The sequence below is a fragment of the Dermochelys coriacea genome, chromosome 2 (genome assembly GCF_009764565.3).
Source record: "Dermochelys coriacea isolate rDerCor1 chromosome 2, rDerCor1.pri.v4, whole genome shotgun sequence".
NCBI classification, from domain to species: domain Eukaryota; kingdom Metazoa; phylum Chordata; order Testudines; family Dermochelyidae; genus Dermochelys; species Dermochelys coriacea.
In genome coordinates, this window is record NC_050069.1 from 57880379 (window position 1) to 57892929 (window position 12551).

A 12551-nucleotide genomic window follows, 5' to 3' on the forward strand; every position below is an offset into this window, starting at 1 on the left:
GATCCCTTTGTAAGTCCTTGCAGTCAGCTTTGAATTCAACTATCTTGAGTGATTTATTAAGATGGCAATTTCTGGTAACAGGACCAGCTCCAATCACAGAATAGACAATCCAACACACTACAGGTGTATTTAAAAAATAAAATACTTGCACAATTAAAAGGGGGGTGTTTGTGCATGTATACACATGTAAAATTTGTTTTTAAAGTGCACCACTCAAAAACGTCTGGCCATATGTACTCAAAATCTTTGACTGCATCTACATGATCCGCTACATAAAGGACAAAAGGAACCCAGGACTTAAATGGTCTATAGACAACTAGATGATGACACAGCAGATTTTTACAGTAACTAATGGAATGAGCTGCCCAGCATCATACTAGAAACTCTCCAAGTTATTTGTTCATGGAAATCATGGGATCTCACAGGTGATCTGCCAGACACATTCATGCACTCACCCAGACACTGACCTGCAGCCTGGGAGAGGACAGTGGGGGAATAACTAGTATTAGAGGTAGGACTGGTAGCACTACCTATTCTGAAGGCTGCCCCACACTTCACTCTGTTTTTGGTTTCATATAACTTTACCAAAATGTAACCCTTCAGGCTGAAGTCTTCCAGCCAACTGTTTCTCCTCCGGCTGAAGCCTTCTGGAAAATTTCAGCTATTTCTGAGAACATGAAAGAAAAATACATTGTTCTACCATTTTTAACAAAAATGCAGATGCCCTGTTCTTTGAGAAGCTCTAGCACCCCCGTGCTTTGGGGCAGGGGTATGAATATTTAGTGAGGACATGACCTTCATCTCAGGGTTGTGCTGCCTCCAGAAAAATCTACCCACCTTTAGCAAAGTTATAGTTTAAGCATTTGAAACATCACAATTTGCACATGCTCAGTAGAGACCAGCTAGAGTTTTAGAGAAATGGACAGTGACTAAATGCTCATGTGACCTCGCTGCAGCTTTCCCTGGAATCACCCGGGGGGGGGGGGGAGTAGAAAGGGGGGGATGGGGGATACAATGCCAACTCTCCAGGATTGGCCTGGAGTCTCCAGGAATTAAAGATTACGTGTGAAAAAACCTCCAGGAACACGTGCAACCAGAACAGGCAACCCTAAATCCTACTCAACTCCCCGCATGGAGCAGCCGCGGGGGCGAACTCTGCTCCCCAGAGGCCCCACACCCGGCGGGCCCGGGGTCTCTCCTGCCGCCGAGCACCCCGCCCGGGCGCTGCGAGGAGGCTCAGCCAGAGGCGCAGTGCCCAACACTCCACCCCCTCCCCTCCCGGCTCAGGGCGCGCTACTGCTCCGCGGGCTCCAGTCCAGCGGCCGAGCGCTTCCCAGGCCCTGCGCGCGCCGCGCACAGGCCGACTCGGCACGTTTCCTCGTTCCGCGCCCCTCGCCTCGATGTGACGTGACGTGACGTGACACCCCCCTCGGGGCGTGGCCAGTTCCTAGCGCAGCCCCGACCTCTGGCCGCTTTGGCGCATGCGTCCTCCCGCTTTCGGCTTGTGGCCCCACGTGACCTGGTGGGGCGGCGCTGCGTGTCTGTCTCTTCGGGTCCCCGCTGGTGGCGCGGAGGGGGAGGGGGCGCGGATCCATCATGGCGTCCATGCAGGTGAGGAGCTAGCGGCGGAGCCGGGGAGGAGGGTCGCCGGGCGGGGCGTTGGAGTAGGGAGAGCGGCGTTTCCGGGTGACCGGAGCAGCCCCTGGCGGGAGGGGAGGTTCGGGGCGGCTGGGCGGGGGAAGCTGCGGCGGTTGGTGGGGAGGCTCTGGGGTGTCCGTGGATACAGTGTGGGGGGAATAGGAAGGTACCTCTCCTCGGGTCATGGGGAGCACTGTAAACACCCCCCCCCCACACACACACATACAGCAGGTGTGTGTGATGGATGTGGCAGACACCCCGCCCCCCGGGGAGTGTGTGTGTGAGAGAGAGAGAGAGAGAGAGAGAACGGGGGGAGTTCTGGTAGAGAGACCCCCCCATAGTCTGCGCGAAAGAGGTATGATGGAGAAGACCTCCCCTGGGGCGTGTGTGAAGTGGGGATGAGGGTCTCCTCTCCCGCCCCCCCCCCCCGGAGTGTGTAAGGAATGGAGGATGTGATAGCGAGAACCCCCTTCCTGTCCCCTCGGTGCATGTAAGGATCATTCTGGGTACTGCAGAGAGACTCCCAAAGTCTTCCTAAGGGAGGTTATGAAGACTGGAGAGGGCATGGCGGCCTGAGGTTGGGGTGGGTCTCACAAAAAGACAGCCTTGATATCAGGAGTCGGTGGTGGCTGGGGAGGGGAGTCTTCCCAATGAGAGGGAACAGCAGGATGGCTGACTGGCTTCTTGGGCTTGGCTGCAGTGGTTGTAATAACATGAAAGGTCTTGCTGCTGTGACAGGTTTCTACCAGAATTTCTTCTTTCTTTCGACCTTTTGTGGAGGAGTTTTTAGATGGTGGCAGTTGAAACAGCTGTGAAGGTTTTGATTACTTTCTCTGTGCAACACACTAAATTTGAAGGTAGAAGTGTCCACATTTACAGTATTAGGACAGGGTTATGAAATGTTCTGAGAAGTGAGACTAGTGATAACAAACATGAACAGTCCTATTAGAAAAGGAGTACTTGTGGCACCTTAGAGACTAACAAATTTATTAGAGCATAAGCTTTCGTGAGCTACAGCTCACTTCATCGGATGCATTCTTTTTGAGAATACAGACTAACACGGCTGCTACTCTGAAACCTGAGTCCTATTAGAGTTAGTCTCTAAGGTGCCACCGGTACTCCTTTTCTTTTTGCGAATACAGACTAACACGGCTGCTACTCTGAAACCTATGAACAGTCCTGGAACTGAATTATTTCACTCATAACAAAGTGGTGCCTTTTTTCTTAACACATTTTCACATCTCCTTTATCTCTGAAAAATTAATACTACTTTTTGCCTTTTCTTTTTCCTTTCCGGAGCAGTGTCCTCTGCCCAATTTCTTATCTTTTCCCTTTTGTTTTTTACTCTTACCTTCTGAGCCAGGTTTCAGAGTAGCAGCTGTGTTAGTCTGTATTCGCAAAAAGAAAAGGAGTACTTGTGGCACCTTAGAGACTAACAAATTTATTAGAGCATAAGCTTTCGTGAGCTACAGCTCACTTTATCCGATGAAGTGAGCTGTAGCTCACGAAAGCTTATGCTCTAATAAATTTGTTAGTCTCTAAGGTGCCACAAGTACTCCTTTTCTTTTTTTTCTTCTGAGCCAGTGGACTTCAAAGTGAAATAAACTAATTAGTGGCCAAAAAATCCCTTTTACCATGAGTTAAGATTGCTTGGTTATATATCAAACTCAGAGGTCTGAAAACCAGGAAATGCAGTTAGGGCCGCCCATGCAACCTCACCACCTCCTCACTATTGTACCTAGGCCTCACCACTGCAAGCAGGGAATGCAGTTTTCTGAAAACTGCGTTCTTTGGTGTATAAATGTTTCTATTTGTTACTTCTTCCCCTCTTATAACCCGATTCATCCAGTGCCTGGAGCAAAGTACAACTGTATTACAATGGAGTAGTGTTAGGGTGCTTTGGTGGAGCTGGCAGGGTGCTGTGAGCCCCCAACTCTCTTGCTGCCCCTGCCATAACCCCCTTCCTCTCACTGCAGCCCCAAACCCGTCTCTCCCTATTCCTCCAGTCTTTCACCCCCTTCCTTCTCAAAACCATTCATGTCTAATTTTTCTCCCAAAGACTTTGGTTACATTCAGGCCCCACCTACCCCCAAATTGCTACAATTTGAGAGTTATAGATGGCAGTCTCTTAGCCACATAGCCCCAAAGTCCTTTTATCTTAGGGTGGGACTTGTGATTAATTTTATCTTTAATTGTTAATTGAAGAGTGAGCTCCCAGCAGTAAAGAGGTCTGTGATTCAACCAGTCATTTGTATCGTTCAATTTAACAGTACAAGGCAGTTGAAGGAAACAGGTTTTTTGTTTGTTCATTTGGTTTTTTTTGGGAGGGGAGGCGCTGCCACATGGGAACCCCTTGGTCAAATTACCCCAAGTTTGGATCATTACTGTTAACCTGCATCCTGAAAGACACACCAAAGGCATTCCCATTTACCATTTGGAATGTAGAGTACTTATAAGAATTAGAATTTTACAGCATATAAAATGGCAGGAGTGGAAACCCTCTAGCTCAGGGGTCTCAAACTCAATTTACCTGAGGGCCAGTGCCAGTCTTAAAATCCTCCCAGCGGGCCAATAATGTCACTCATGCTGCCCAGAACCCCCCCCCCACAACTCCGCCCCCCCACCTGCCTAAGGCTCTGGGAGGGAATTTGGGTGGGGGAGGAGGTTTGGGGTAGGAGATTGGGGTGCAGGTTCTGTGGGAAAGTTTGGGTGCAGAAGGGGTGAGAGGTTGGGCTCTGGAAGGGAGTTTGGGGTGGGGGTCAGGGGTGCGATGCTTACCTGAGGCTCCAAGGTGGGGCAGGCTGGGAGCCCTAGGGAGGGGCCAGAAGACATATGGAGCAAGCAGGCAGACAGACACTGCTCAGCTCCACTGTGCTGCTGGGGCCCCAGGCCATTTTAAATCGCCTGGGGTGGGGAGCACCCAGGGGCGGCAGGTGGGGCCAAGAGAGAGACCCAGCTCCAAAACGGCTGGAGCCTCGCAGGCCACATTGGGGAGGCTAGCGGGTGGCAGATGGCCTACGGGCTGTGAGTTTGAGACCCCTCTCTAGCTGTTTTTCTGTATTGGTGCATGCACAGTGTAAAAACAGACACTTTCTTAACTACTGTTCTCAAATTGGGTCCCCCCAAAATTTATTGAGTGCCATGCACTACCTTGGGTAGAATTTAATAGGTTGAGACCATTTTGACTCATAGCTCAGTAATAGTTTGATCTCCAGTGCTGGGCAAAAAAAAAAAAAAAACACCCAGAAACTTTTTCTAAAATCACTGACCCTTGACTCTCCAGAAAGATGCACAATTTCAAAAAGATCCAACTAAGCATGTTTTAGAGGACCTAGAAACATTGACTTTTCAACAGATGTCATGAGGTAACCTTAACTATAGTGGTGCTACCCCTCAGACAGCCCACAGAGAAGATGTACCAAATGGTGAGAAGAGAAGATGGAGCAAAACACACATGGCTGTGCTGATATCCAGCTTCAGGGTTTATGGGTTGGAGTAATATGGATAAGTGAAAAAATAATAATTAAGCTAGGAAATTATGTGAGTGAAATGTATTTGACTCTGGAATGGTCTCCCAATAAAGTAATGGAAGTCCAGTTTTATGAGTCATTTAAAACAAGACTGGATAAAGCACGTGAGAACATACAGTACCAGACAATCCCCATTTAGCAGGAAGATGGGCTAATAGATCTTTGGCTCCATTTTCTGTAAGAATCTGTATGCCAGATTATTTTTGCAGTTTGGTCTTTATTTAACATTCAGAATTCTTTATGCACCTTAGTTTTGACTAATTACAAATTATGTCCCCAAAAGTTTCTGTTAAACAAAAAAGTCTGTAAAGAGGTATAAACACTATGTAGAAGAGACTATTGTGAAGCTTTAAGGAGATACAACCTGGGACTTGGGAGACCAGGGTTCTGTTCTTGTATTTGCCACTGGTCTGTGTTGTGAAATAAACTGTACAAGAGCACACCTGTTTTTCAGTTCGTCTATCTGTAAAAGGGAGATGATTGCTGCCTTTGTAAAGCACTTTGAGATCCACAGATGCAAAGTGCTATCTAAGAGCTATCTAGTATTAATAATAATGTTTTAGCTAGTGTCTGTTTCTTGGAAAATATGGCAGTGGGAAAGTCTAATTTAGTGCTTGTTTTTATATTATAGATGTTAATCTCAAGGGCATCTGTTAAACTCACTGATAGTGTCTAAGGGACCCCTTATTTCCCTAGGCCTTTTGATCAGGGAATCCAAGGAGCTAGTGAAGCATTGTTTTTGTTTCCATCTTACTAATTATGTAGCCTTTTAAAACACATTTTTAGAGCACATTTTGTAACATTTTCTTGAAGTTGAGAGATTCTGTTCAGTTATTTAATGAAAAGTCTACAAAATGGAAGAGAAGCTTTTGATTTAGAGTGAATGTTAAACAATTTAGATCAGAAGGGATCTTTAAACTGGCTAAAATACTTTGTGTTGATATCTGCTTAACTTTAATGACTAATATATTGGCTAGAGGAAGTCTTTGGTAAAGATTGAACAACCCAATTACTCCAGTTAAAGTGTGAAAGCTGACAATATAGATTTTGAGGCCCTCAATACCTGCAGCAAACAAGGGAAAATCAGAATTGTTATTCCTCATTCCTTCTCAGGTACAAAATGAGCAGGAGAAAAACCTTTAAGTAAAACCAAAAACCCTCCCCCAAACCTTTCAGGTCATTTTAATGATGATTTTCTAGCAAGTTTTTTAAAAAAATCTTTTTTAGGTCATCTTTAAAACTAGACTGGAACAAGTACGTGAAAATAGGTTGTGACATTTTCGATCTCCAATGTCTGATTCTAAAAATCACGTTAAGTGTTAAATCTAGTTCTCTCTGCAGTAGGTTGTCCACTCTTTTTATTTGGGACCTGATTATCAGAGGACTTGTTTAAATTTTAAAATAACTCTGATCCACAAACTTATTGAGGTTTCATTTGGTTATAGTAAGATATCTTGATGTAGTTGCTGTTGTACATAATATAACAATGTAATAGACATTCCTTATTCAAGAAATGGTGCTATATTTAATTATACTACATCAGTGGTCCCCAAACTCTGGTGCATGCTCTCCTAGGAGTGTGTGGAAGGACATTCGTGGGGGTGTGCGGCAGGGCGCAGGTCAGCCGTATGTGGGGGTGGTGAGGAAGTGCCACCCAGCACCACTCGGCCCAGCCCAGCTCTGACCCCAGCCACAGTTCTACTCTGCCCCCTGTTGTTTGAAATTATTTGAATTTGAAGTTATTTGAAAGTTATGAATGTCTTAGAGCAAATGGATAGTGTGGATTTGCTTATGAAGTCTCAACTATATTGGCTACTGCTGCTTCCACTGTTTACAGAGGTTAAACTTATGAATAAGAACATAAGAATAGCCATACTTGGTCAGAACAATGGTTCATCTAGCCCAATATGGCTGATGCCAGATGCTTGAATGAGTAAACAGAGCAGGGAAATTTATCAAGCGAACCATAACCTATTTTCCAGGCCCAGCTTTTAGCAGTCGGAGGTTTAGGGACACCTATAGTATGGGGTTGGGTCCCTGCCTGTCTTTGCTAATAGCCATTGATGGACCTATCTTCCATTAACTTACCTAATTTTTTTTTTTTTTTTGAACCCAGTTATACTTTGGCCTTTACAATATCCCCTGTCAATGAATTTCACAGGTTGATGGTGTGTTGTGTGAAGAAGTACTTCCTTATGATTGTTTTAAACCTGCTGCCTATTATTTTCATTTGGTGACCCCTAGTTCTTGTGTTATGTGAAAAGGTAAATAATACTTTCTTAACTTTTTCCACACCATTCATGATTTTTTAGACTTCTATCATAGCCTCCCCCCGCCCCCCCGATCTCTTTTCTTAGATGAACAGTTCCAGTCTTTTTAATCTCTCGTCCTGTGGAGGTTGTTCCACACCCCTGATGATTTTTGTTGCCCTCCTCTATTCTTTTTCCTGTTCTAATGGGACCAGAACTGCACTCAGTATTCAAGGTGTGGGCATACCATGGATTTATGTTATGATATTTTCTGTTTTACTATTATCCTTTTCCTGATGGTTCCTAACATTCTGTTGGCTTTTTGGATTGCTGTTGCTCATTGAGCAGATGTTAACATCTTCTTCATGTAAGAGACAGATGTAAATAATGTAAAAATACACCTATATTTATGAACCATAATATAATTTTGTCTTGGGGATTTGGTGATGCATACAAACCATGCACATTTTATAAAAATCCCTGGATAAAATTGGTGGTAGCCTTTCCCTTGTTAAAGACTTAGAGACAATCCTTATGCACTGAAATTTTTAGCATTAATTTGCTATTGACAACCAGCACTTATTCTAAATATTTTGAAACAATTAAGTTTCATTAAATTAGATTAATACTTGAAAATGTAATCTCTTCTAAATTTTAGCGAAATGCCTAAAACTTCATTGCACCAAAAAAATCACATAGTATTACATTACAAGATTTGAAATATAGAAAAAAAAGAACCTTTTTAACATAAGTTCCTAAAAAAGAAATACATATCTTCACAGCCAATACCAATACAGTTAACTAAAATACCAAACAAAATATCATAATTTAATATGATAAACATTTATTTAATGTTTCCTTTAGTGAGAGGACACACTGAAAATCAGAAAATGCCCTACTTCTCCCCTTCCCTTTCTCTGAGACTGCTAGTAATACAGTGTTTTGGTGTACACCAACAGAAAGTTAACACATTTTATGGTTCTACAGTCTATCTGTGAACTGTTAGTTTCTAACGCAATAAGACTGAGTAATGCAAGTTCCCTATTAAAACAGCTATGAGTGGGAAGTTAAAATGCCTTTTCCTGTTCATCCAGATGATGGTTATAATCTAAAAACTGCCTAACTTCTGCTTTACTAATCTTTTAGATGTATGCAAACTTAATAATCATAAGAACTAATCAAACTTGATTGTCTCTAGCATCCAAACTTGCAATAGTTAGGAATATAAGAACAGCCATACTGGGTCAGACTAAAGGTCCATCTAGCCCAGTATCCTGTCTTCTGACAATGGCCAATGCCAGGTGATCCAGAAGGAATGAACAGAATAGGCAATCAAGTGATCCATCCCATCGCCCATTCCCAGCTTCTGGCAAACAGAGGCTAGGTACACCATCCCTGCCCATCCTGGCTAACAGCCATTGAAGGACCTATCCTCCATGAACTTTAGTTCTTTTTGAGCCCTGTTATGCTGTTGGCCTTCACAACATCCTGTGACAAAGAGTTCCACAGGTTGACTGTATGTTGAATGAAGAAATACTTTCTTTTGTTTGTTTTAAACCTGCTGTCTATTAACTTCATTTGGTGACCCCTAGTTCTTAATTAATTAATAAATACCACTTCCTTATTTACTTTCATTACACCAGTCCTGATTTTTATAGACCTCTATCATATCTCCCCTTAGTAGTCTCATTTCCAAGCTGAAAAGTCCCAGTCTTATTAGTCTCTCCTCATATGAAAACTATTCCATACCCCGAATCATTTTTGTTGCCCTTTCCCAATATATCTTTTTTAAGATGGGGCGACCACATCTGCATGCAGTATTCAAGATGTGGGCATACCATAGATTTATATAGAGGCAATATGGTTACCTGTTTAGGACTTGATTCTGCCTTCATTATGCACCTCAAAGATCTCTAGAAATCAGTGAAAGGTTAGGGTGTGCAAGAAATGCAGGCTCAGATGCCTAATGTGTGCAGGTTCTTAATCTTCCTTTCTTTGAGATTGATATTTATACACATTAAGGTTTCCTAATGCTTTCTATTATAAGCATGAGCTCAGTTGTTTGTAACTTTACTAAAGTTGAACCATTGTGGCTGAAATTTTCCATGCTTGTTTTCTGCTTAAGATGATTATTTTTAGGTTTCAGGAGGAATGATTTAACCTTTTTGGAGAATATTAGGGCAAAATAGGTAGTTTTACCAGATAAGAGGGAAAAAATAATCCAGCTGCTACTTCGAAAAGCTCCAGCAGCAGGTTTGGAGGAAGAACTCAAAATTTGGAGGTGGGATAGTCCTGCAATTGGAAGGATGCATTTCTATACCCAATCCAGTTCTGGTTATAAGCACCGCAAATTAAGTTATTTGCATGTGCTCAGTAGAGCCCCTTGGAGACTGGCAGCTAAAATCTGTGAGCATACTCTTAGTCCTCGTGCAGAGCCAGCAGGAGTTCTAGTCTCAGCACTTCTACTGACTTCCTGTTAATTTTGTGCATTTCGAAGCCTTTATTATTTGAGAGAGGCCATATGCTCTTGGCAGGTAAGGCAAGGATCATTCTCCTCCTTTTATAGGCAGGGTAACTGAGAGATAGCTCTGCCAGAAATGACTTGTGCTAGGAATAGAACCCAGACCTCTAATATGGGAGTCTCATCTACTTAGCCACACTCACTTTTGGAACAAATGTGTCAGATCAGTGTGCTTAGGTGTGCTCTCTTTGACCATTAGATCACACTTCCATCCAGAATGAGAAACAGAATCCAACAATCCTGATTCCCAACTTTCCTTTGCTAGTGCTTACACAATTATTATCTGATCACAAAATGAATGCTGCCTGTTCTAGTGTCTGGTTCTCATGGAGGATAAATGGCAATCTACTCTGCTACAGCCTTCTCCTTTAGCTGACATGGTAGTGGTATATGCTGTGAATCTAAAGGTCCTGGCTTCCAATCCTCTTGGTTGCCCCTGTGGTGGTTCATATGGTTCTTTATAATGAAATTTCTGTTTTTTCAGTTTGCTTTTCAGAAATACTTAGGAAACGACATACAAAAAAACCTACATTGAAAAAATGTTAAGGTTGCAATGTTTACTCTCAGTTAAGGAAATGGCAGAATTAAGGTTGCCTGTACAACCTTAATGCTGCCCCATTGTGCATTAAAATAGTCTTTAATTACATTATGCCATGTTATTTATTCTGCAGACCTTTGCCTCATTAAGTGCCACAGGATGGACAGTGAATGAGATAGTTGCAAGAAGAGAAAACACAAAAGAACGTTCTTTAATGGACTGGGATGTAGGAGAGCTGTGTTCCATTTCTAGCTCTGGCATAGACTTCCTATATGATGTGGCCAAGTCAATCATAACATATTTGTGGAAGCAGACTGAATTGAGATTGCACAGGCAGCCTTAATTTTTGCATTTGTTAACTTTTGAGTGCTTAACTTTACAACCATAGTGTATTTTAATGTATATTTGTATGTAATCTAAATGTTTCAGAATTTCACACATAAAAATATGCATATGTTTACATATTGAATGAGTGCATTCAGTCACTGTATTTGCAGATATCTTGAAGAAAAAATGAGTCAAATGACCAGTTGTAACTGCACCTATCATTTTGTTCATGCAGTTCCAAGAGTGTGGGATATGCTGTTTTTTAGATTTAGAATTATTTTAAGACAACCAAAGCTTTTTGGTAATTGCTGTGTTCAGCTGTTATGAATAGTGATGCAGTGATAAATGGGTATGAATTTTAAGCTGTCTCACTTTAAAATAATATTGCATAATAAAACTTTGACATTTGTTGCATGATGACAGTAGCTAGAAACTGCATATCCTAAGTAGTCTGTAGAAATCTTGTCTTGAAGTAGTTCATTTGACCTACTTACCTGACTCCAATATTTTAATGTGCTAAATAAAAACTGCTGAAAATTCAGTATGTTACTATGGAAAGAAATAAACATTCACTTACTGGTTGTTTCAACTTGAGGGGGAGCAGGGAAAGAACAATCTGAAAAATACCAGTTCTTCTAAATGTTTTCAGAAAGAAAATGTAAATCACAAGCTATATTGGTGGGCAAATTAAAAATAAAATAACTTTGATTCTGTTTAATTTATATGTAAATAGGTTTCTGATTCTACAGTCAGGTCTTTGTTAATATTAGTGGGTCTTTTTGGGGGTTGAAGCATTTGTCCATATGAGTCTGGTGGCAAGCTCAAGCTAGCATGTCATGTTGTGTTTTATATTTTCAACTTACTCATCTAAATACTGCTGTATGTTTCATAGTGAGGCAGCATGTAGTGGCAATATTCATTATTTTTGCCATTAGAATATAACTGATTATTTTAACCTTTGCAGTTTCCTTTTCCCTCTACATGTGGTCCATATTTTTATCTACATCTATATAGATAGATATGTAGATGTGTGTGAAATGCTTCTGTGCTAGTGTGTTTATTACGAACTGAAACATCAGTACTGTTGGGAGTTTAGTGCCCATCAGGTCCTTGAGACTAGATCAAAGAATGTGTAAATGAAATAGAATTGTTGATGGGTGTGGTAATATGTGGTCCTGTTTATCCATAAGAATGCACAACATATCCGTGCTAGTATAGACTTTTGCTTAGTAAAAGATGTATGAAGTAGTAGTTTTAAAAGTTAAATAAATTATATTAAGCAGGTCACTCTAAAAATCTGTATTTCACACTGGTTTTGACCTTTTTTGTCCCACATCATAGCAGCTATATTTCCAGAGGATGGTTGGATGCCAGTATGACTGGGTCCGGGTTCCTCTCTGGAGCTCCAAGATACTGTTGTAATACAAATAATAAATAACATAGGTCTGCCACCTGGCAGCATAGAACACTGTTAGAATTAACTAGACCACAAAGCTAGCTGCCTCTTATTTTGGAAAATTTTAAAAATAAAAGATTTTAAAAAGTTTATATTAAAACCAAAATAATTCTTTTCTAAAACATTTCCTTCATTTCGTATGCATTCTAGTTTTATCGTCGGGTTGCTCATTTCCTGGTCTTGCACTGTTTGCTTTATTTACTTTTTTTAAAATCAGAATATCCAAATCAATGTTCTATTGGATATACCTTTAGCTATTCATATATAGAAGTAAGTGGGGATTTTTCATTTG

The 12551-nt window shown here is 41.7% G+C and overlaps 1 protein-coding gene across 5 annotated transcripts in view; it reads left to right on the plus strand.

Moving 5' to 3' along the window:
- Positions 1-924: 924 nt before the first annotated feature.
- UBE2W (ubiquitin conjugating enzyme E2 W) overlaps positions 925-12551 on the plus strand; it is a 35658-nt gene continuing 24031 nt past the window's right edge. The window contains exon 1 of one of the 5 annotated variants that reach the window (XM_038392135.2): positions 925-1611. In XM_038392135.2, the coding sequence (XP_038248063.1) occupies positions 1597-1611 (15 nt within the window). In that variant the 5' untranslated portion in view covers positions 925-1596. Of the gene's footprint in view, positions 1612-1663; positions 1687-12551 lie in introns of those variants that run through there. The other 4 variants (XM_043507708.1, XM_043507706.1, XM_043507707.1 and 1 more) reach the window with 4 other exon arrangements.